The 23,669-nt window shown below is 40.0% G+C and overlaps 2 protein-coding genes across 2 annotated transcripts in view; one reads left to right on the forward strand and one right to left on the reverse strand.

The window, feature by feature from the left end:
* Nucleotides 1-16,832, forward strand: part of FGG (fibrinogen gamma chain) — an 88,260-nt gene extending 71,428 nt beyond the window's left edge. The window contains exon 11 of the mRNA XM_072121031.1: nucleotides 16,820-16,832. The gene's annotated coding sequence lies outside the window, so the exon portion shown is untranslated. The remainder of the gene's footprint in view (nucleotides 1-16,819) is intronic.
* FGB (fibrinogen beta chain) lies at nucleotides 1,339-8,191 on the reverse strand. Its single transcript, XM_072120975.1, has 9 exons — nucleotides 8,062-8,191; nucleotides 7,940-7,960; nucleotides 7,298-7,489; nucleotides 6,770-6,953; nucleotides 4,829-5,056; nucleotides 4,518-4,631; nucleotides 4,068-4,190; nucleotides 2,267-2,552; nucleotides 1,339-2,003 (listed from the first exon to the last, which is right to left on the reverse strand). Exons 1-9 carry the CDS (start codon nucleotides 8,146-8,148, stop codon nucleotides 1,775-1,777), a joined length of 1,464 nt encoding a protein of 487 aa, XP_071977076.1. The 5' UTR covers nucleotides 8,149-8,191; the 3' UTR covers nucleotides 1,339-1,774.
* Nucleotides 16,833-23,669: the final 6,837 nt, after the last annotated feature.

The raw sequence follows: 23,669 nt of genomic DNA on the forward strand, positions 1-23,669 counted from the left end.
ACCCAGGATTCAGTGTCTTTTCTGTAACTGGTTGATATGCATAAATGTAAGTAAAATGGAAAAACTATTTCCACAGGATTAAAAGGTTAATTATTGGTAAAACCAATATAAAAGTAGGATACAATTGAAAACGTCTTTCAGATGAAACTGAAGAAGGATCCGTTTTGGATCTGAAACAAGTTTTTAATCTTATATTCATCCTGAGGACAGTGCCTTGCAAAGGATATTGATTTTTCTTTTTACTTACCTTTATGAAATATTATTTTGTCCCCTCTGCAGTAATATCAAATTTAAAAAAAACACAAACTTTATATTTAGATAAGTGTGGCAGGGAGTAATCACTTACTGTTTTACAGTTCTGTAATAAAACCAGTTGTAAACCAGGCTTTGCATTGACTCCTTTAGGTAAATGTTATGATAAGTTATTATGACAGAATCTGAGATGTGCAATAACTTGAATATTGGCTGATCCGCAGTAACGCTGTCTGGACACAACACAGAGAACACAACAGCTTGCGTCCTCTTCCTATATTTAACTTCACCATAGATTGATTGCTAAGAACAAGGATCCAATTATAAGACTCTCACCAATATGATATTGCTGACCTTTTTTAATAGTATTGTTCTCAAACATTGAATAGAGATGGCCCATATATGTAAGTCAAATCATAGTAACCAGTTGGGTAGTAACCTTGTATTTCCATACAGTATACAGAGGCACATCGCCCAAGAGGATAAAAGGCTTTCTCCCCCTTTACTAGTATGAGCTCATGGAAACATCTGGGAGTCATATTTTTTGAACAGATGTTAGATTTTAAATTATAGACACCATATGCATCTGGGTCCAACATAATCAGGCTTCAAGGGCGTAACAACAGGGGTAGCAGGCATAGTAGCTGCTATGGGGTCTTAAGTGGCCACCGAATCTGAAGCACAGTTCTAAAGAATGGAGGTTGTGCACTGTTATATACATATTATGCTTAAAATAATTAACATAACAGAGAAGACTGACTGACAGTGAGTACATACATGTGTATATGAGCGTATAAATGTAGGTGTGTATATGCAGTATGTGTGTTTATGGTGTGTATGTGTGTGTCTATGCATACATGTATGTATGTATGTATGTGTGTAAAAGTGTAGAATGTGTGTATATATTCATATACAAATGTGTTTATATTTCATTGTATAAATGATTGTGATTATATACAGGTGTAGAAATCTGTACACATTTGTAAATATGTAAATATTTGTAACTATGTATATATCTCTCCTAGTTACTCCCCTGTAGGGCTTTACAGCCACAGGATATTAAAAAACACCAAAAACCAATCACTATAGACTTCAGCATCTTTATTGTTTCATATGACGCCACCATTACAACATGTAGCACTGATCATCCTGCTCCACAGTATCTTCATTCTTTTAATGTAGTTAGTGAATTTGCTAACAAATAAAACCCAAATATTCAGTCATAAATAAGAAAATGGGAAAAGTCAGCAAATTGTTGCCCTTTTTACAACAAAGTAATTCTCATTGATGGGCGACATTGAGTATTTTGAAATTCCATTGCTGAGTACATTACTTCTACAGTGGGAAATCTAAGTGTGGGATGTTATGAATCATGTGCCACATATATTATTTTGTTTAGGTTTTTCTATTTGATCCCAGAACAATTTCTAAAACATCCTCTTGACAGGTGACCTTAAGTGTTCATGTATTTGATGAAGTCTTCTGTTCTTCAGTCTTCTGTTGTTGTTGGTATTTTAGTTACTTAATTGCTGAAGAATGGGCGGATTTTTATGCTCATCTTCTTCATTGAATACCAAGATCTCTTCCAGTTCATCCATACAACACCATCATCTGTGCCATGTTTTGCCATTTGATATGTGTAGTGTCCACCCCAGTAATATCTTCCGTTAGGATTAGCAGAGTGGCATCTGTTGTACCACCATCCACCGCCATCTTCTTTGGCGCACTGTTTGTTTGGATCTGCATGTATCCTGGAGAGAAATTTTTTTATAATGAGTATATAAACATTACAAATTTGATATAAATAATGGCAATATCCAGAATTAAAGAGAAGGGGTTTAGGAAGTGATAATATGCCATCTACACATGGTTTTCAAGTACAGGAAAGATGTGATTTTAGAGAAAGTGACAATTTATTAGTTTAACATAGTATAAAATTTTGAGATGATCAGTATAAGGCTATAAATCTATAACAGAAAGCTATTCGGACTAGTAAATGAATAGATACACATACCAGCCATCGTTGTCTCTATCATGAGTACTGAAGAACATTCCATTGTGTATTGTCATGGTTCGGTTTTCTCCTCTTAGTTCTGAAGCCCCTTCCATGAGTGCATTTCCAGCATTACCCTGGTAACCATTGACAGAGAGCTGATACTTATTTGCCTCATTTTGCACGGTGAAACTAGTGTACTTGGCTGAAACTCTGTTGCCATCCCAGTCTTCCATTTCAATCAAAGATTCTGTGGGTCCGAGGTTAGTAAGCTGGCTAATTCTGTCATTGCCCAGCCAGTATTCACCTGAAGTAAATCACACATTGTTCAATTCACAGAAATCACTTGACAAATATCTACTAAATATTTTCATCCCATGTCATGTCCCTCTGGTCACAGTGTATACATTTATGATAGTCATAGGTTGCAAAATATCTGTTTCATAATGGGAGCTGGTATTATTTCTGTCATACAATAAACAAGGTCAGTAAAAAGTTTATATTTTAATGGCACGCCACAGGGTTAAAGAAAAAAAAAGAAACCCCTCCCAACAAACATGACTACGACACCACAACCATATGCTATTGACATACATGAAATAATGTTCACATCAGATTGGCCAACTTTATTTTTTTTGTAATATATATGGTCAGGATACTGGCAGTTTTGGGGTTATGAACATGATGGGTTCTGTAGGTTTGTTGTTAAGTTGAATTTGTATGAAATTGTATGAACTGGTATATTTTGTAAATGTAACTTCAAAGTAATTTTTCATAATTTTGGTTAGCTAACTCGCAGACACCTTTGATAACTCTTATGTTGACCATTGCAGCTGGGGTAAAGTTCAGTAAATTATCCGGAGAGCTGCACTAGAGGTCAGAGTGGGCAGAGAGGTCCTTTTGTAAATAAGGGTTATCTGTAAGCTATGTGTTAAGTCGAAGACTGTGTGTATTAGGTAAATTATGTACAGAGAGAACAAGTAGGAGCAGCACTGTGTGAAGGATCAAGTCCTAGGTTTGGGTGAACGCTTCAAGCTAGAATGGACCGAACAGAACTCGTGAAGAAAGTAGTGGACTTTATTCATCCATGATGCAAGGCACAACATTTCAGCTTATCATAAGAGCCATTTTTAAGTGCTGACTTTCAGGTGTACACTTGTGTGACAATGGCTCTAATGATAATTGAACGCTGTGCCTTGCATCATGGGGGAATAAAGCCAACTACTTTATTCAGGACTGCTGCTTCCTTGTTATTTATATATATATATATATATATATATTTTTTTTTTTTTAATTGAAGTAATTTATCAATATACATGTATTAAAAGTTCTGCACTGCTTTCTTCATGTGTAAAGCCCTTGGTTCAGAAATGTCTTTAACTGCCATGTCAGCTGCCATTCCTGTCCATAAAATGGTCAGAGATAAAGGATCATATAATCCTTAGTATTCATTACCAATTTCTCTTCATTATCAATTAGTCTTTAGTATTCATGATTTTATTATTAAGGTGGTAGAAGGTAGATATTTCGTGGACAGTTAAAATCAGATGATCATCCATCTCCTGCCATTTTGTGGTCAGTAATAACTGCTAGTAATGGCTTTTTTGGCTTATTCCTTCTCCCTCAGTGAGCAGTGTATCCGTGTATCGTTTTTAAACATATAGTATATTTAACTTGATAAATCCACTCTGTGAGGCGATTAGACTATTCAGTGGCATGGATCAACTTTCCACTGAAAAAATTAAAAATATGTTGTCTGTTTATGTTTTCATTTGAGCCGTCAGTGACCATGGCCCATATAAAAGATGTAACTAAGATGTACCTGGTGTATCGCAGACTCCTTTTCCTCCATTGAAAGCAATATTTCCAAATCCACTCTTGTAGCCATCCCATGTTCTTCCAAAGTTAACACTGCCATCTTGTCTGTTCTGGATTAATGTCCATCCTAAAAATGTCAACATTGTGTTCATTTCTGCATAATACAATCCTAATCACAGATCCATGAACAGATAAATTATGAGAGTAGATTACACTAAACTATGTTAGCACAGCCACATGCTATAGGAACCATGTGCGAACTATCCCCCTCCACAGCATTGATTTAGGGTTATCCTATCGATGGGGGTTGCCAGAGCATGTGACTGTGCCCTAAAAAGTCTTTTCCAACATTTATTGGAAATGCAATATCTTCATAGAACGTCGACCAACTAGGCTAGAGGTTTGTTAAAATCTATTACTTATTATATAAGTATTGTATTATTGACATGCTTACCACCATCTTGTGTGGTCATATCACAGTACACTTTGTATGGTCTGAAGAAGGCATCTGGCTGTATGAGATACATCTCTGATGTTTCTCCACCTTTCCTGTAGATTTCTTCACACTCTGTAATTACACACGGAAGAAATTAACAATTAGACAGTGAGAAAATAGTTTGAGAATTTATAAAATGCATGAAGACCTATCTAATGTAGTCCCACCATTTTAACAATTGAATATGGGACATTATCTTGCTCATTACACAGAATGAATATTGTATTGTTAACACATCTTGTTACATTAGGAGAACAAGTAGACCATACCTTTGCCAGAGACCACTGGAATATTGCAGGTTGTAGTACATGGAGATCTGCAGTTCTCCACCTGGGAGGAAATGGTGGCTTCCATTTTCTGGATTTTGGATCTTAAATTCTCCAACACTTGGCGGAGGATGCGGATGTTGGATGGGATATTGTTATCCAAATTTTCCTTCATGTAGGTGTACTGTTCCTCTATCTCTACACTGTATTCATTGATAGCGTTACTATTTTCTAAAATGGAAAGATGTAACATTGACATGATGTACTGATCAGGGCTCTACAAAACCGATTGAAGGGTTTTCTTCGCACAGGCAAAAAGTGACGAAGTGTTCCACAAAATCCATTCACATCAATAATACGGTATATATAGCTACAATTATCTACTATAGAGGAAAAACGCAAGGAATATTTATAATTTAAAAAAATAAACAAATGCTCTATACATTAGGTGAAATAAGGAAACATTTTGCCCTGTGTATTCTAACCCAGACATTGCATTCAAATTGAAATAGACAGCTGTAATTTGGGATATTTGTAAGTCATAATTATGAGAAATACCTTCTAAAATTTGGAAAAGTAAACTCCCATGGTAAAATGTTATAAAATAAGCAGCATGATGGGGGGGGGGGGGTAACCTGAGCGGATAACATGCTAAACGGTGGGGTTCCCAATGGTGGGACCCCAAGGATCAGGAGAACAGCGGTCCTGTGTACCCCCAAATGAACTTTTTACTGTTTGCTGACAGCCAAAAAGTGACTGCTGCCACGATTGCTATTTGGTGCCACATGTGAGGGTCTGGGGGACTGTTGGAGCTGTGGCGCTTTATTTTTTTGGTGGAAAGAAGAGGGAAGCAGTATTTATGATATGTTAAAATCTGGGGGGAAAAACTTTACTTGCATACAATGAATTAGCAGGTTTAAAAACCATATGAAGAGTGGTTCATTCCTTGGGAAAAACACAACTTTAGGACTTCAGCTGAAACCATAAGTGGATAATTTTAGTTTAAAAAGAATGCTAGGGTCTTCGGTGTTTGCCACAACACACACAATAACTGAGTTAATTCACAGAATGTGCATTAAACTGTTGTAATCTCACCCTCAAAGATGTTACTGGAGATCACAGTGGGTTATCTACCAACAATTTCAGGGCCACTAACTACCAAAAACATTAATAATAATCTCATTTTTAAACATGTACATGTTTTAAGTAACTTAAAAAATCATCTTGAATAGTAAGAAATATATCTTTGGGTCATTCATTAAAGGTCCCTTTAATATTGAATTATGTCATTGCTAATCTATTAATGTATTTGTACAAGACGGTGATTTTTTGACCATAAGGGAATAAATGTGACTCAATGATTTCACCCCTCTCTACAGATACTGTTCTTATACAGTGGATATGGTGAACATACAAAGGTCACATGGAGGTTTTGTATACTTAAACACTTTATTTCTAACATATGTAGACATGCAATTAAAGGGGGTTTCCCATTTCAGCAAATAAATGTGAATGTCTGTATAATGGAAAGTTATGAAATTTTCCAATATACTTTCTGTATTAATTCCTCACATTTTTCTAGATCACTGTTTGGTTTCCTGCTACAGAAAGCTTCATTGTTTACTTCCTGTGGACAGAAATCTGACCATGGTCACACAGGTGCACGGCTCGTTATAACACACAGCTCCAATTACTTTCTGATATACCAACGAGATGTGCACCTCAGTGACCATGGTAAGATTTCTGTCCACTGGAACTAAACATCGAAGCTTCTAAAGAATGACAGCAAGCAGAGATCAAGAAAATCGTAAGGAATTGATACAAAAACTATATTGCAAAATTCTATAACTTTCCAATATACAAACAATAAGATTTATTTGCTGAAATGGGACAACCCGTTAACATTACCATTACCCATATGTTGAGATACAACAGAAAATTTACCTTGGTTGAGTGCCTGACGTTCTTTGAATTTTTCTCCAAGGAGAGAGGCATACGTGTATATATTAGTTGATGAATGTGACAATGACTCCACTTTGGGACGAATATCATTCACAGATGTTTTGACATTCCTCTCTTGCTTAAGAAGATTGGTACGCAATTCACAACCGGTGGGACATAATACTCCCTAAAAAACATGAGTTATGTATCAAAGAAAAACCAAAATTCACTCCAAAAATGTTGTGGTCTTATTAAAGTGAGGTTTATGCAACATCTTCCCTAACATTTCCTGGTGTCAGAATTCCTCATCTATAGACTCAACAGTAATAATATTTTAGCAAGATAGCCTTCCTTTTGCTATACCTATGTACTTAAAATATTGTTACAACACACTGCTTGTATACCTTGTTCCCCATACATTGTTATACACTCTTTAAGTACAGTTGACATTATTGGACTCTATACAACTCTACATATTATTTCAATAATCATATTTTTAGAAACCCAAAATTCATTACAAGATGTTCTTACCAGCTCCTCCTGGAGATGTTTACAACCTCCTTGGTCAGGAAACACTACGGGTTCTTTCTTCTGTCCTCTGGTTGGGGCTTTGGTTGGCCGGGCTCTGTAGCCACCTCCACTGACTGGTGGTGGAGGTGGTCTCCTGGTTGGGGTTAGTTTTTGTCCGGGGGGTAGTGGCCTGTGCCCTCTTGGATCTAAAGTCTGAGAAAAATAATTTATTATTAAGCATTACGTTTTTAAAATCATTGCTAATATTTTTAATCTTTACTTTAGGTATGGGAGAGATTTGTAACACTTTAAATCCTCATATCATAAATATATCTCTAATATTGGAATAATTATTAGGTTATTCAAATTAAACAAATTTAACATCATATTTTTAGCAGCTTTTTACTACTTACATGTAAACGAAGTAAGCAATACAATATACATACATATATATATACCGGAATGTGAAGATTTTGTGAAAAAGTCTCAAAAGAAACTGTTTACAAACTTATATTTTTAGACTTTTTCAAAAAATCTTCACATTGTATATGAACACCCTCTACAGAGTGGCTGAAAAACCTGGTGTTGAGCTCCGGTCAGATATTTATAATGTATTGTAAAGGTAAGAATGATATTACTATTGTATAAAATGTGCATTTTTACCTCTCCTGCTGTTTTTTCTTCCTGTAAATGATAGGATAAGAACAGTTAAAAATCATGGCACAAAATGTGGGTCATACATAAGATCAGGCATTATAATACAGTTGTTACAACTATGTAATTACCCCTTCATCATCATCATAATCACTGGCGCACCACACCGCTGTGGTGCAGAGGACTAGTAACACCACCACCCTCAATAATTTAGCCATGCTGAGCTGTGATAGCTTCTATGGGTGTAAGCTTCTTGTTATATAGCCTCCAGGTAGTGACACGTGATCCCTGTGTGTGCTCTTATAGGGACACTATTACACACAGACAACAGCAGTGTTAATAGGTAACCAACCCCATCACTTATGGGAACTATTATTCAGGATGTGTAGGCGGACCGAATTATTACAAAAAATCCACTGATAACTGGTGAAATTGACAAACTATTGTCTTCTGTTTTATCCCACTTAAAAATAAAAAAAAACCCTCAATCCCTAATATGATCAGCATTCTGGTATTGTAGTGTAATAATAATTATATAAGAATAAGAATAATTATAAATCTTTCTTTTCTTTAACACCATAATATTCCGCATTGCTTTACAGAATATGGGGTACATGTAAAAACACAATAACAAAATACAGGTTAATGACATAATAATAATAATCATAATAATGTTTATGTATATAGCACCATCATATTCCATAGCTCCTTACAAATCATAGGGGACAAATACATTACAGAATACAGACTGTCATATGGAAAATAGAAGTGAGAGCCCTGATCACAAGAGATTACAGTCTATGAGGATGAGGTAAAGAGCTTGTATAATGGTCCAGCCATTCTTTATAAGGGAACAGTATAAAATTAATTTGATAAATAAAAATGCTGCTGCATGAACCAGCCATCAGACGCCATCTTATGCAGTAAAGCCTGGAGCTTGGTACAGTATATATCTGGTGTTTTCCGGATAACCAATAGGAAGAGGATATAGGATGGATGATAGGATGAATAATATGGACTTGGAATACAATAGGAGTGATGGTCCTGCTCACAAAAACTTACACTCTATGAGGCAGAAGGGCTGAATTATAAACAAGTGATTATCAGCATCTAGTATATATTATATAATCATCAGAATGCAGCATACATATAACCTCAACAACAATAAACAACAGGACAGTTTCCAATTGTTGTCATATTAAAGATTATCATTGTCAGACCTATTATTTCCTTACATTTAAGTTGAGTTAGGGTGATTAGTGTTGCTACTATACCAGAATTTGGAATTCAATAGTGATACTAAATACCAAATCTATAAATCCACAAAAAGAAAGCGATGGAAATATGTGGCCAATACAAAATATCTTTATTAGAAAATTAGTAACAAAAAGGAGATACATACAAGGTAAAATCAAATAAAAATGTGCTACAATCGAGCACATCACCCAATGGGAAAGGGACTAGTCGCGTGCCCAGGGAACCCCACAAACCTTACTCACCCTCCCTACAGAGAACCCCAATCACTGCCCAAGTATACAAATGTGCTTAATAAGTATAAGAAGACCAATGTATACCATACCGCAGTATAAAAAAGGTATGTAAGGCAAGTAAACCTATAAAAAATCAATGGCCAGAAGGCAGGTCAGGCAGGGGCAGAGTATATGAAAGTGCACTGTCCGACGATCATGAACTCAGCCGCGATTCACTAAAATTGTGCGCCCGGTATCCTACATGTGTCGCTTCCCAGCTCAGGTCTGCCAGAGTTCACCTTCTTCTTCCCGGTGTATGTAAGTGCATTGTCTTGCACCAGAATCCGATCATGTGCGACACAATCCCAGCAAAACCCCTGTTAAATACCTGTCAAAGCTGCGCAAATCACGAAAACCGTGAACAGTCCGACGAAAGTGCGATCCGCGATCCTTAGTAAATAAACCCCACTGTATCTGGATCTACAAGTAAGTGTCCCTGGGTTATATGCTTTCCTGTGCCTCCTGAAATACAATCAGTTTAATAACTTAATAGCTTATTTGGAAAAAAAAATGCAAATGAGCCTCGGAGGTTTCTTTGTTCATCCCTGAAGCCCCATATGGCTCCATCTGCAGTCACCAACTCTCTTGGCAGGGGAAGCAAGGGAATAGGTGGGATAAGTATGAAACAAGGTGTGAATAATTAGCAGCCAACTAAGTTGCAAGGGGCTTCTGTGTTGTACACAGGAGTCCCTGAGGCTGGTTTCCATATTTTTTAAAGTCTTTTTTGCTACCAGTATAAGCCATTAACAGCTAAATGAAGAATGGATCCTGTTTCAGGGGGCACACACCAGCGTGTAAGTGTGCTTCGGTTAAAACCACTAAATCCATGTGGTTGATTTGCTTTAAGGTGGATGCCTATTTAATGGCAGCTTAGATACAGTGGTTCTGTTCAATGTATGGTAGTTACCTATATATATATATTGTTGGTATGGCAGCTGTACAGAGCGATCAGTTAGTTATAACCAGTGATGTCTTCTCTGAATGTAGTGTGAATGGAAAAAAGAGAGAAAACTCATTAATAAGGGTGAAGTCACTGCTATTACAAGATGAATGATGGGAGGATGGTGGATGGCAGAGACCAAAGCCTTTGGCTAACTGCATCACCATGGGTTCAGCTGTATCTGCATCCCGTGGTTTGTTGCCCTCACTGCCCCCTGAATTTATTGATTAACATGCAAATAAATAGAAATAGATATATTTATAGGAAATATATTTTGGAAGTATGAATTTCATTCTATGGAATAATAATCAGAAATACCGGAATAAATAAATCAATTCCTGTCATCCGTATATATATATTTGTGATGCAACAGCGCCCGATGCATCACTGCTAAATCTCTAGAGCAGAACAAAGCTTTTTATATAACACAGACAGTAAACAGACGGTTGTTAGCATCATCTATCCTGTGGCTTGCACATTCTTTGTAACACTAAACTTTCAGCTCTACCAACTTCACAAGCCTATAATTTATATTCAATATAGTTTATTCAAAAACGTTGAGGTTTGCATACAAGGTGCAAAAAGTAGGTCAATAATATTAGATTATTTGTATATTATTACATTATTGTATATTATTTGTATTATATAACAATACAAATTGAAACCACTATGAGTCGCACAGGACCTGATGGATGCAAATGAGGGGAAATATCTGTCACACAGAGTGGTTACACCACTAGATGGACACAGTTAATGGAGAACATTGAGACCATATGAGGCCCCAGGTATGGTATAAACAGAGGATTGAATATGCAAATGGATATAATGAACATATAATTACACAGAAACAAATATATGACAAGATTATCTCCGTACATAGTGTAATGCAAAATAATCATGTTATCAGAACAAAATTATGTATATAACAAGTGGATAGAGTATAATAGTATATAAGGCTGGAAAAAGGCGCAGTCCATCAAATCCAACCTTTAAAGGACCTCTATCACCAGATTACTGATGATAGAGTGTCCTCATTAGACTGCTTGTTTGGTCTAGGGGGTGGGGGGACTGTTTTTTAGATGTTTTTATTACCAAAATATTATTATTAGCATGTGAAAGTGCCAGAGGCGCTCAGGCTGATGCCGCCCGAGAGCCTCTCGGTTACCCAGGCATTTAATTTATGGGGGAAACTGTGGGTTCCGAAAAAAAACGTGAGAGGGTCTGAGTGGCGGGAGAGAAGACTCCTGCAGAGCAGTCTCTGCCAAAGTGCTGGCACGGCACAAACATAATAGACGTGCCTTTTCAAATTCTGTATCTCCCACATAGATGTCATATATATTCAGATCCCACAGCTAAGTGCTCCATGATGATAGCATACAGTAAGGGAGACAAAAGGCATCCCTGTTGAGTGCCATTATGTAGGGGCATGGAAGTAGACAGAGAACCATTGATCCGGACTTGGGCGGAAGGTGTAGAGTGTAAGGCCACAACTTTACCCAGGAAACCAAAGCCCAAGCCCAGCTGTCAAAGAGCAGCCTGTATGAAGCCCCCATGAACTCAGTCAATTGCTTTTTCAGCATCAATGCATAACTATCTATCTATCTATTCGCTAAAGTTTTGGAGTCTAATTTAATGTCTACATTAAGTAGGAATATAGGTCTATAACTATTGTAGGCTATAAGATCCTTGCCGGGTTTTGGTATCTCACCCTTATCTAAGTGCTGTTCTAAAGACATAGGGGCAGATTTACTTACCTGGCCCATTCGCGATCCAGCGGCGCGTTCTCTGAACAGGATTCGGATCCGGACGGGATTTATGAAGGTAGTTCCTCCGCCGCTGCGCTGAAAATCATCTGAACGTGCCGGAATACACCGAGCTGGACCAGGTGAAGGTAAGCGCTTCCCAAGCGACACATTTTCGGTTATTAAATGCGGCAGTTTTTCCGAATACGTCGGGTTTTCGTTCGGCCACGCCCCGCGATTTCCGTCGCTTGCATGCCAGCGCCAATGCGCCACAATCCGATCGCGTGCGCCAAAATTCCGGGGCGCAAATCGGAAATATTCGGGTAACAGGTCGGGAAAAAGCGAATCGGGTCCTTAGTAAATGACCCCCATAATATCCCTTGTCAGGGTGGGAAAAGCAGTATTGGAGATGTATGAGTTTATGCGGTCTGCATGCTGTCCATGTCCGCAAACTGGTTGCAAATGTTGTACAGATTAGCGTAATAAGAGCGAAAGACATCTAAGATTTCAAAGGGGTTGAGTGTGATTGCAGCCTTGCATTTATCCCATTGTATTCCCTTATACCTTTAATTTTACAATGTCCTGTATAACTTCTAATAAAAATATGGTTGTTTTTTTCCTGTCTATCTGGTCCTAAGGGCAATGCACCTTCCTCAGCCCACAGAGATTTGAAGGACAAATGTTAGTACAAAGATTGCCTTGTCCTGTGTCATCAGTCTGTCAGTCCCTGACCCTCTGTGCTTAGAACAAACATCAAGTTACTCAAATGTGCAGATATGGAAGTAAAACTGTGTAACATGCAGGTATGGTTACTTGTGTGTGCATGGAAATAATATTTTCCTTTTCACAGGGAATCGGCAAAGAATAACCAAATAAGGGAATTTTATATACATATATGAGATCCTATAAGGGATTATTGCACAACACTTAAGTCAATCTAACTGGCATTTGCATGGTTTTAGATCATGGGTTTTGAATCACAAATACTGTATCATAACAAGGCCATTTCAAAGGGCTGACTTGTTTTTGATAAATCCCTTACAGAACTGTAGTTGTGTTCTGTGGATCCTTCAAAGATTTTCATGTAGACTAAAAAGAAGAATAGGGTATTAAATGGCGATCGTTGAGTACCCTGACCATGGCCACTGTGGCAGGCACCTACTGTAATAGCACGGGTACATTTTGGTGCTTTAAATTCCCATCAATTCAATACACTGCAGTATATACCCCCCTGGTGCGGGTAGAGGTTAACTTGATGGAATCATTTTATTCCAGAGAAATAACTGAACATGTGAAAATTAAGCTTTTTTTGTCATTTTTCCCATTAAAAATGTTTTAATAAGAGGTAAAATCGTATAAACCTAAACCAGAATATGTTACAATTATGTACAGTACCTTGTCAATCCATCGCCATTTCTCAGGTTCAGATGTAGAGGGTGCATGTATCACAGTATTGTAAATAAGGTTATGTAAAAGACATCTGTCCATCAAGTCCAATCTAATAATTCTACATTGTACAATGTTGATCCAGAGAAAGGCGAAAACCCTGCAAGGCTGATGCCAAAAAAAATCCTTCCCAAACCCCTACTATAGTGGTCAGAATAATTCCCTGAATCAACAAAAACTACCATCTATACTTATAAGTTTTTCGGCACAATTTCACCACTGGGTCTATACTCGGGTATATAAAAAATAAACTCAGTAATCACCTGTCCGATGTCCCCAGCAGGTCCTCTTCTTGATTTTTGTGCGCCGGCAGCGTCAGGTCTGTGCACACAGAACACGCACACAGTAAGATGTCAGCAGCACTCACGCACAAGACCTGTCATGGCCGGTGCACCGAAATCATGAAAAGGACCTGCGGGGGAGGGGGGTGTCGGAAAGGTGATTACTGAGTTTATTATTTTAATGAGCTGGGCATACTGGGGACATGGGGCTGGCTATGTACTGGGGGCAGGCATGCTATACTGGGAGCAGGGTGCTGGCAGGCTATACACTGGGGGGAGGCTGTGACCAGTGCATTTCCAACCCTAGGCTTATACTAGAATCAATAGGTGCCTCAGCTTATACTCGAGCATGTACAGTACTTACAAAGTTTTACTGCCATATATTGTGATATTATTGCTCTTCAGAAAGTCACCCAGGCCTCTCATGAACATCTTCCAATTATCTGCTAGACAGCCTCCTGTGGCAGAGAGTTCCATAGTCTCACTGCTCTCACAGTAAAGAACCTTTGTCTATCACAATGGTAGAATTATCTCTCCTCTAGGCATATTCTAATGAGGAATTTACTTATTTACTAAAACCTACATGACAGGACAGGTCTTCTTTAATTAAAACAATAAATATCAAACATGAACAAAAGTAACAAAGTTATACCTTAAAAATAAGTCTTTTGTCCCAGGTGGTCTAGGGGCCCAGACTATAGCACTCACAGGAAACAGATAATTATATTTGAATTAAATAACTTCCGCTGTTCAATGTTTTCAGGTTCATATAAAGAAGAATCCTCAGCCTTACAAGAACACATTAGTCAGTTCTACATTCCATTCTCTCTGTGGAAAGTGATTACCAGTCATTTCCTTCTTCTGGGGTATTCCCATCTGGACAAGTACATTTTATTCAACTCATCTGCCATAAATTAACATTTCTTCGATTAGATGTTATTAAAAAATGTTCCTATGTGAAGATCATTTCCCATAAATGTTGCCATTTTGTCCTTTAGAAACAAGACAGCAGACCTTGGATACAACCACCCTGAACTCTTCCAACAGTGACCACACTTGCGCTATTAAGGCCCCCGACCTGCTGGATTCAACATTCATAACCAAAGGACGGTGTTAGGACATATAGTAGCTCCACCTGGCAATGTGGATGCATAAACAATTTGTTTCTTGACTGGAATGCAATGACTGGAGAAGTGGTGGTTGTATCCAAGGACAACAATCTTGTTTCTAAGGGACCATATGACTACATTTATGGGAAATTTTTTTTCACACAGGAACATTTTTAAATTCCAATTCAATTTAAATAAATATATCTATGTGGCAGATGAATTCAAATAAATGTGAATGCCCAGATTAGAATACCCCTTTAATGAAAGGAAATGAAAAGTGAAGACAAACTTCTACTGCTCTAGTATGTGCAACAACTGCTCTTTAACAGGGGATTTCTTGCTTTACTATCAGAACGGATTGTAAGACAACATATTTAATACAATTTTTATATATATATATATATATATATATATATATATATATATATATATATATATTATTGCTGTAACAATTTTATAGTCAAGTTATTCTTGCATCACAAGCTCACTCTAACCACAAGAGGTTTTCTAGAGGGTGATGATCCTTAGTCCTAGTCATTGTCTCCCCCTAGTGGCGCAATCTACAATTACAATAGCTAAAAAGAATTCAGGCAAAATTTCTGCAGTGATGGGAGCGTTCCAGTGCTCTGTCGGACCATGCGCCACATTTACCATGCAATGTCCAAATTGTGTCACTCACCCTACATTAAAGGTGCACCAAAAAAAAGGTACTGCTACTCTTATTCTACATATTTGGATACATCACTGTACGACTACTCTAATGCTCTATATATAGACACAGCACAGTACTAATATTCTTATCCTGTATATATGGATATATAACAGTTCTACTACTGTTAACTTATCATCTATTTATGAATACATCACAGAACTACTGCTCTTATCCTACATATATGGATACATCACAATACTACTACTCTTATGAGGATTTATGATCTGCGGACTGGATTAGGAACCTAAATATTACATCAGCATTAAGCAAAAATTATTGGTTATTGCTAGTACTTGGCATTATTTTCCTCTTTCCAAAGGGGGGTGTGGCCGGTGGGAAGTGGGCCATTTGGGGGCATTCCTGTCCCCATATCTGCGCACTAGTGCAGCCGGCGAGCGCCAGCGTGAGATAATTTATGTATTCTTAATGCTATGTGACAGTTAGCAAATATATTGACTATGCTGTTGCTCTCTACAGTGGAAAAAAAAGTAAAATCTGAACTTTTTCCTTGTCAGAAAACTCCAAAACCTCAGCACTCAGGAGTAAAGATGAAGTTTCCAAGACTCCAGCTGCAGGTGCCTCAGCCCAATATAATCAATCACTGATGGGAACCACGGTAGGGACAGTGTCGGGATAAGGTGCAGGCTGTTCCACCTTTAGGAGCAGCCCTGTAGCTGACAGTTTATTCAGTGAAATTAGAGACACAGGGACAGATAAGGGACCAGATTGATTCATTCTTTTTCCATAAGAAAAAGAGGGAAAATTATCAAATACTGTATACATTGTATAGTATTTCAGAAAGCCAGGGTGGAGATGGGGCTATAGAAATGTGGTCATTATATAAAGGGGCAATTATAAGTGTGTGTGTGTGTGTGGGGGTTAAAAAGTTGCGGGCCTATAGAAAAAGAGGGTGTTAAGAGGAGGGGATTACAGAAAAGGGGGCATTAGAAGGATTTGGCTAAAGAAAAGCAGGATATTCTTTAAGTGAGGATATTATAAGGGCTACATAATGACTACATAAAATGGGACACTTAAGCAAACAGAGATTATACTATATGACCATCAATGTCTAAGTTCCTATTCACTTCTAGCTCTCTTTGGAGGACCAGTCATATCAATCACTGGTCTGGATAGAAAGAAGCTAAACAGTATACTGTATAATGTGCAACGTCCCTGCCAATGTGCATGACAGAGGAATTGCAAATAAGCCCTTTTTCCTATGTAATACATGTAGAGGTAATTGAGCAGCGGTAGATTCTGCCTGGATAGGCAAGGGATAAAAGCATGTTAATGTCACCATTCAATGATGTTACACCTTTTGTAACTGGAGTGTGATTGGAGGAGGAGACAACCTGACTAGGGAGTAGTTAAACCCTTAGTCAGGGGAGGAGTGATGAGAGTTCCAGAAGCTTCTGACAGGGAAGCATCTTTTAGAGCACCTGCTCTGCACACAGGCCTGCTAGGCCTCAGCTCAGCAACTTCACATTGAGTGATACTGAACCACAAACAGGACAAAGCTGCAGCTTCCGGGATTGGACACAGCTACATCCCAGCCTTCCCCTGCATCCAGGCTGGTGACACAACTCCTGAGGTTCTTCTCCAAGATCACTCCTGTACTGAACTTGTACAGAATAGTTTGGCGTGTTGTTACCGTTGGTTGAATAAAGAATTGTAAGTTACTTTTATGCACAACATTGCCTACGTCTGGTACCTGCTAAGGCTGTATCACCACCAAGGGCGCTCCATCTATCTACCATGGACACACACTACAGAAGGGCTCCCCCAGGGAGAACCAGTAGTACAGCCTCTCCCTCTACATCATTTCTTGCCAACAGCACCTGCTGTAGGACAGCCCTCCGGTCCCTATACCAAGCACCGTGACACTAGCGTGCCTAGGCCGCAACCGCTAGACACTCTGGTATTCCGGGCCCCGGCTGCCTCCAGGCCCCAAGAAAAGGCTAGGCCCCGGTGGGGGATGTTGCAGATGCAACACAAAAAGTCTCCTCAGGGCAATATTCTAGTAGAAATATTTATTAAAAATATATAAAAAAATAAATGCAATAATCAAACCTACTCGTGGGGCCAACACAATATTGTAAAACATGCAATACATCAATGTGTTAAAATATACAATAATAGTTGTATAGATTCAAAACATATCAGGATTTGAATAACTCCGGTGTGTGATCTCTTTAGTTACTTGATTATTATCCTCATATGTTTTGAATCTATACAACTATTATTGTGTTATTTTAATCCATTTCGAACCCCAAGAGTAGGTTCCATTCTATTGCATTTATTTTTTATATATTTTTAATAAATAATTTTACTAAAATATTGCCGAGGAGACCTTTGTGTTGCATCATATTGGGGCACATTTACTTACCTGTTCTGGCGCGTTCCTCGAAAGTGCATTGTCCAACCAGAATGCACTCTGCCGCGATTCACTAAGATTGTGCGCCTGATATTGTCGATGTGTTGCTTCCCCGCTCAGGTCCGACAGAATTCACCTTCTTCTTCATGGTGCATGTAAGTGCATTGTCTTGCAATACAATTTGAAAGTTAAATCCCACGCTCGTCCGACATCAACCCCCCCCATTTCTGACACATGAAGGCCAGCGCAGCTACGCCACAATCCGATCGCGTGCGACATAACACCAAGTTAAATAGCTGTCACAGCGGCGCAAATCACGAAAACGTCTGAAAATCTGATGAAAGTGCGAACCGCGGACCTTTAGTAAATGAGCCCCAATCTGTTTTACTTCCTTCGTTATTTGACTTTACCGTATGATACCAGGGTTATTTTCATAGCACACATTTTTCTCCCCATATTAGGTCAGTGAGCATCACCAAACTGGCTTATTTGACTAGAAGACATCACTAGAAAGGTTGTTAGAAGATTAGGTTAGTTAGGAGGTCCAGGATGTTCCACCTGAAGCTAAGGGTCTAGTCAGGGAATGAATAGACACATGGACCGATTAGGGACAGGTCATATTTTTGCAGTTAAGTAAAATGACAAAACCTTTGCATCAGTTTATAATTTCAATTTTTGCTTTTGTTATGACGTGAGATTCTATAAGTTTAGTTTAGTTTCATTGTTTTCACTTTGTTGTTAGCAAACATTTAAAAAAAACAATACGCAAAAGCAACAACTTCTTTGTAATGTTTACTTTTAACCCCTTACCACAATAGGACATCCCAGTGTGGCACAGAATGGTGTAGCAGTGGGTGTATGAGGGGTGTTTTCTGAATAGTGTAGCAAACAACCACCACTAACACCCAGCACCAATTGAAGGTGTTAACAATTTAAATGCCACCGACAAAGCCGCCGGGATCAATTAAAGGCTAGTGGTGCTTGGGTGTCACCATCTTAGGTCAGATTGTTGTCCCCATCATAAGGGCATAAAACAGTCCATCTTTTGTCCCTCTTTCTCAATAAAAAAAAAGTTGGGAAGTAAATGAATGATAAATTAATTCCCAAATTTCTGTAATTGAGACCTTACACAGGTTTGTACACTTGTAGTCGTTACAATTTTTTTCCAGAAAGTTCAGAATGTTTGTTTTCAGGGATTCAAACATAACACAACTTTATCAATGTGCTCCCTTCACAACTGGATTTTGCTTACAATGTCATCGTAATTTGTATATTTTTTTTCCAGCTTCCCCATACATGGAATATTAAATACTGACACTAGCAAGTACAAATATTTCCACAGGAAAAAAGCCCTCATAAAACTCACAGGAAAAATAAAAAATTCTGGCTTTAAATATGTTGTAAGCTGAAGCTGCCGTAGCTGTACTGCGCTGCTTCCCACTATTAGCGCTCAGGGCAGTACAGCTACTGTGCGAGCGCATAGGATTTTAAAAATGTCACCACGTCGCGAGACTTGGTGATATCGGGATGGGACTTGGGTGACAGAGGCAGGAGGAGTTCCTGTCTCCGTCACCCGACCAATCAAAACGGTCCCGCCCGCCGATCGCCGCGATTGGCCAGTCAAACCTGACTGGCCAATTGCAGTGATTTTGGGATAAAAAACGTGGTTTTAGCTCCTTCGTCTTCCTCCAGCGGCACCATTTTGGTTTGGTATCGTTGCAGAGAGGAAAGAGCGTTACTGTGTGCACCAAAATACACTTTTACACTATAATTACTGTTCTGATCCCTATTGTTCCCTACAAATCCCTATCCCTATCTGTTTTTTCCTGTGTGTTCCCTGTGTGATCGCCTTGTGTGATCCCACGTGTCTTCCGTTTTTCCCTGTCTGTCCCTTCTGAACCCAAACGCACTTTTCAGCGCGCTGTGTTAGCGTTGTTCTGCACTGGACGCACTTTTCCGTGCGCCGTGTGAATAGCGCTGCACAGAATCTTTAGCGGTAGTTAGTTTGTCTTAGGGAAAGCTAAGTGCATTTGTAGCGCCTTTTTGCGCGGTGCACATAGGGTTTTTTTCGGTGCCTGGTAATATTTTTTTCCAGAGCGCCGTAGGTGTACCCGTACTTAGCTATTTTTTGTGTGCTATCTGTGCGGCTTGTCCGTGTAGTTTGGTGCGCATTATTCTTTGTGTGTGCCATCTGTGCGGCTTGTCCATGTAGTTTGGTGCACATTATTTTTTTTGTGTGCTATCTGTGCGGCTTGTCCGTGTAGTTTGGTGCACATTATTTTTTGTGTGTGCCATCTGTGCGGCTTGTCCGTGTAGTTTGGTGCGCATTATTTTTTGTGTGTGCTATCTGTGCGGCTTGTCCCTGTAGTTTGGTGTGCATTATCTTTTTTTTTTGTGTGCTATCTGTGCGGCTTGTCCGTGTAGTTTGGTGTGCATTAGCTTTTTTTTTGTGTGCTATCTGTGCGGCTTGTCCGTGTAGTTTAGTGCACATTATTTTTTGTGTGTGCCATCTGTGCGGCTTGTCCGTGTAGTTTGGTGCGCATTATCTTTTTTTTTTGTGAGTGCTATCTGTGCGGCTTGTCCGTGTAGTTTAGTGCACATTATTTTTTGTGTGTGCCATCTGTGCGGCTTGTCCGTGTAGTTTGGTGCGCATTATTTTTTGTGTGTACCATCTGTGCGGTTTATCCGTGTAGTTTGGTGCACATTATCTAATTTTTCTAGTGTACGTTCTCTATTTTTTTTGTGTGCAATGTCTCAGAAGACGTACACCGTGTTGGAGGCATATAACATGCTTGCCTCTGACACCGAGTCAGCTAGTGGGGATGATGTCCCCTTTTACCTATCATCATCCTCCTGCTCATCTTCCAGTGACCTGGAAGGACCCCCAAGAAGGCGCCGTAGGGTTCCAGGGACTTCTGCAGGAGAAGTGCCTGGGACTTCTGCAGGAGAAGTTTCTGGGACTTCTGCAGAAGCGTCTGGGGCTTCCACTGACCCCACATGGGTAGCCCCAGATAATTATACCCCTCAGGTCCCTGACTTTTTGGGCCATCCTGGAATTAATTTTGACACGGCAGGGCTCAGAGCTGTGGACTTTTTAAAGTTTTTTTTTGATGAGGAGCTGCTGAATGTTATAATATTTCAGACAAATCTTTACGCTGCACAGCATATTGCCCAAAACCCCACTTTATTTTATGCACAACCCTACAGGTGGACCCCTGTCACTGCAGCAGAGATGCACAAGTATTGGGGCATAATACTCCTTATGGGGATAGTAAAGAAGCCTTCAATCAGGGACTCCTGGAGCACAGATATACTGTACCACACCCCCATGTTACGCATTACAATGAGCAGGATGCGCTTTGAAGCCATCCATAAGTTTTTGCACTACACTGACAACACACAGTGCCCACCCAGAGGTGACCCCAGTTATGATCGGTTATTTAAGGTCAGGCCCATATTAGATCATTTTAGTGCCAAGTTTGCCCAGGCATATACCCCCGCCAAACATGTGAGCATAGACGAGTTCCTGGTACAATTCAAAGGGAGACTTCACTTCCGCCAGTACCTGCCCAATAAGAGGGCAAGGTATGGTGTGAAGATGTATAAGCTGTGCGAAAGTTCATCAGGGTATACCTACAGGTTCAGGGTATATGAAGGGAAGGACTCCACTATAGTGCCCCCAGAATGCCCCCCCCCTCCTTCCTGGGTGTTACAGGGAAGATAGTGTGGGATTTAGTGCACCCACTGCTGGACCAGGGCTACCACCTCTACCTGGACAATTTCTACACCAGCACCACCCTGTTCAAGTGCCTCACTTCCAGAAATACTGCGGCATGCGGCACTGTACGCAGAAATCAGAGAGGTCTCCCTCTCCCTCCCAGGTGCTTCAGCCATACAATGCCATGCGGAAGTCGAGGGTGTGGTACAAGAAGCTGGCCGTGCACATGATGCAGATGGCATTGTATAATGCTTATGTGCTGCATCGATATGCCGGCCACAGGGGAACTTTCCTGGAATTTCAAGAGGTGGTAATAAGGTACTTTCTTTTTGGAGACCAGGAAGGGGGGAGTGCTAGCACATCTGGAAGTGAGGCCACATCACGTATTGTACCAGGGCAGCACTTTCCAGGAGTAGTTCCCCAAACAGCCAGCAAGGGAAGGTCACAAAAGAGGTGCAGGGTGTGCTCCAAAAATGGCATTCGGAAGGACACCATTCATCACTGTGAGACATGCCCAGAAAAACCAGGGTTATGTATGAAAGATTGCTTCCGAATTTATCATACATCCCTGGATTTTTAGAGTACCCTGTTGTTACCCTGACACACAGCTTATACATCATGCCGCACCTTCCCTTCTAAGCCCTGCCATGTGCCCAGCCTGTAGATTACTGTCCCGTATGCTTTACCCGGGAAAACATGCATCATGATTTTTAGGGTGTTTGTCTCCCATGGCAGCAGCTGGGCACAAAATGACATAATGGATATTTTTTACTATGCACTATCCATTATGCACTTTTTCAGGGGTCCACCTGTGGGGTTAAAATGCTAACTATACCCCTAGATTAATTCATGGAGGGGTGTAGTTTCCAAAATAGGGTCAGTTCTTAGGGGTTTCTACTCTACTGGCCCCTATTGGCATCTACAAATCTTTCATGATGCCAAAAAGAAAAAAAAAATGTACAATGTCTGTGCTCCCAACAAGTTATTCCCTTTTGAGCCCTGCCGTGTCTCCATCCTACAGATTATTGGCTCCTATGGGGTATTGCCTTAACCGGGGTAACCCGCAGAATGATTTTTGATGTGTTTTTACCCAGTGGCATGAGTTGGGCAAAATACTTCTGTCACTTCAATGGCATATTTGATAAATTGCAATACAATTGTTTCTCTGCACTACTCACTTTGTATGACATTTGAGCCAGCACCTTAGGGGTTAAAATGCTCATACAAGCCTACATACATTCTTTGAGGGGTGCCCTTTCCAAAATGGGATCACAAAATGGGTTCACAAATTACCGTATTTTCCAGACTATAAGGCGCACTTAAAAGCCTTGGATTTCCGTGGAAATCCAAAGTGCGCCTTATAGTCCGGTGCGCCCTATGTATGGCGCTGGGCAGCGGACCATACTTACATAGGTCCCCGCTACCGGAGACAGCAGATCTCCAGCGGGAACTGCAGACCATGCGGCACGAACAACTTCTGCCGCGTGGTCTGCAGTTCCCGCTGGAGATCTGCTGTCTCCGGTAGCGGGGACCTATGTAAGTATGGTCCGCTGCCCTCCTCCACCTCCCCCTCACCTTCCCCGCTCACCTTCCCCGTCGCGTCTCGGCGTCGCATCCCGTCGCGTCTCGGCGTCGCGTCCGGTCTCCGCTCCGCCCCCGGACCTCCGCCACGCCCCCGGACCCCGCGCCTTATAGTCCGATGCGCCTTATATATGGAATTATTACATATATAAGGCGAATCGGACTAATGCGCCTTATAGTCTGGTGCGCCGTATAGGGCGAAAAATACGGTATTGGCACATGTGTGGTATTGCCGTACTTGGGAAAACCCGCAGAATGATTTTTGGGGTGTTTGTCTAAAGTGGCATGGGTTGGGCACAGTACATGA

This window comes from Engystomops pustulosus, chromosome 1 (assembly GCF_040894005.1).
Source record: "Engystomops pustulosus chromosome 1, aEngPut4.maternal, whole genome shotgun sequence".
In the NCBI taxonomy this organism is placed as follows: Eukaryota; Metazoa; Chordata; class Amphibia; order Anura; family Leptodactylidae; genus Engystomops; species Engystomops pustulosus.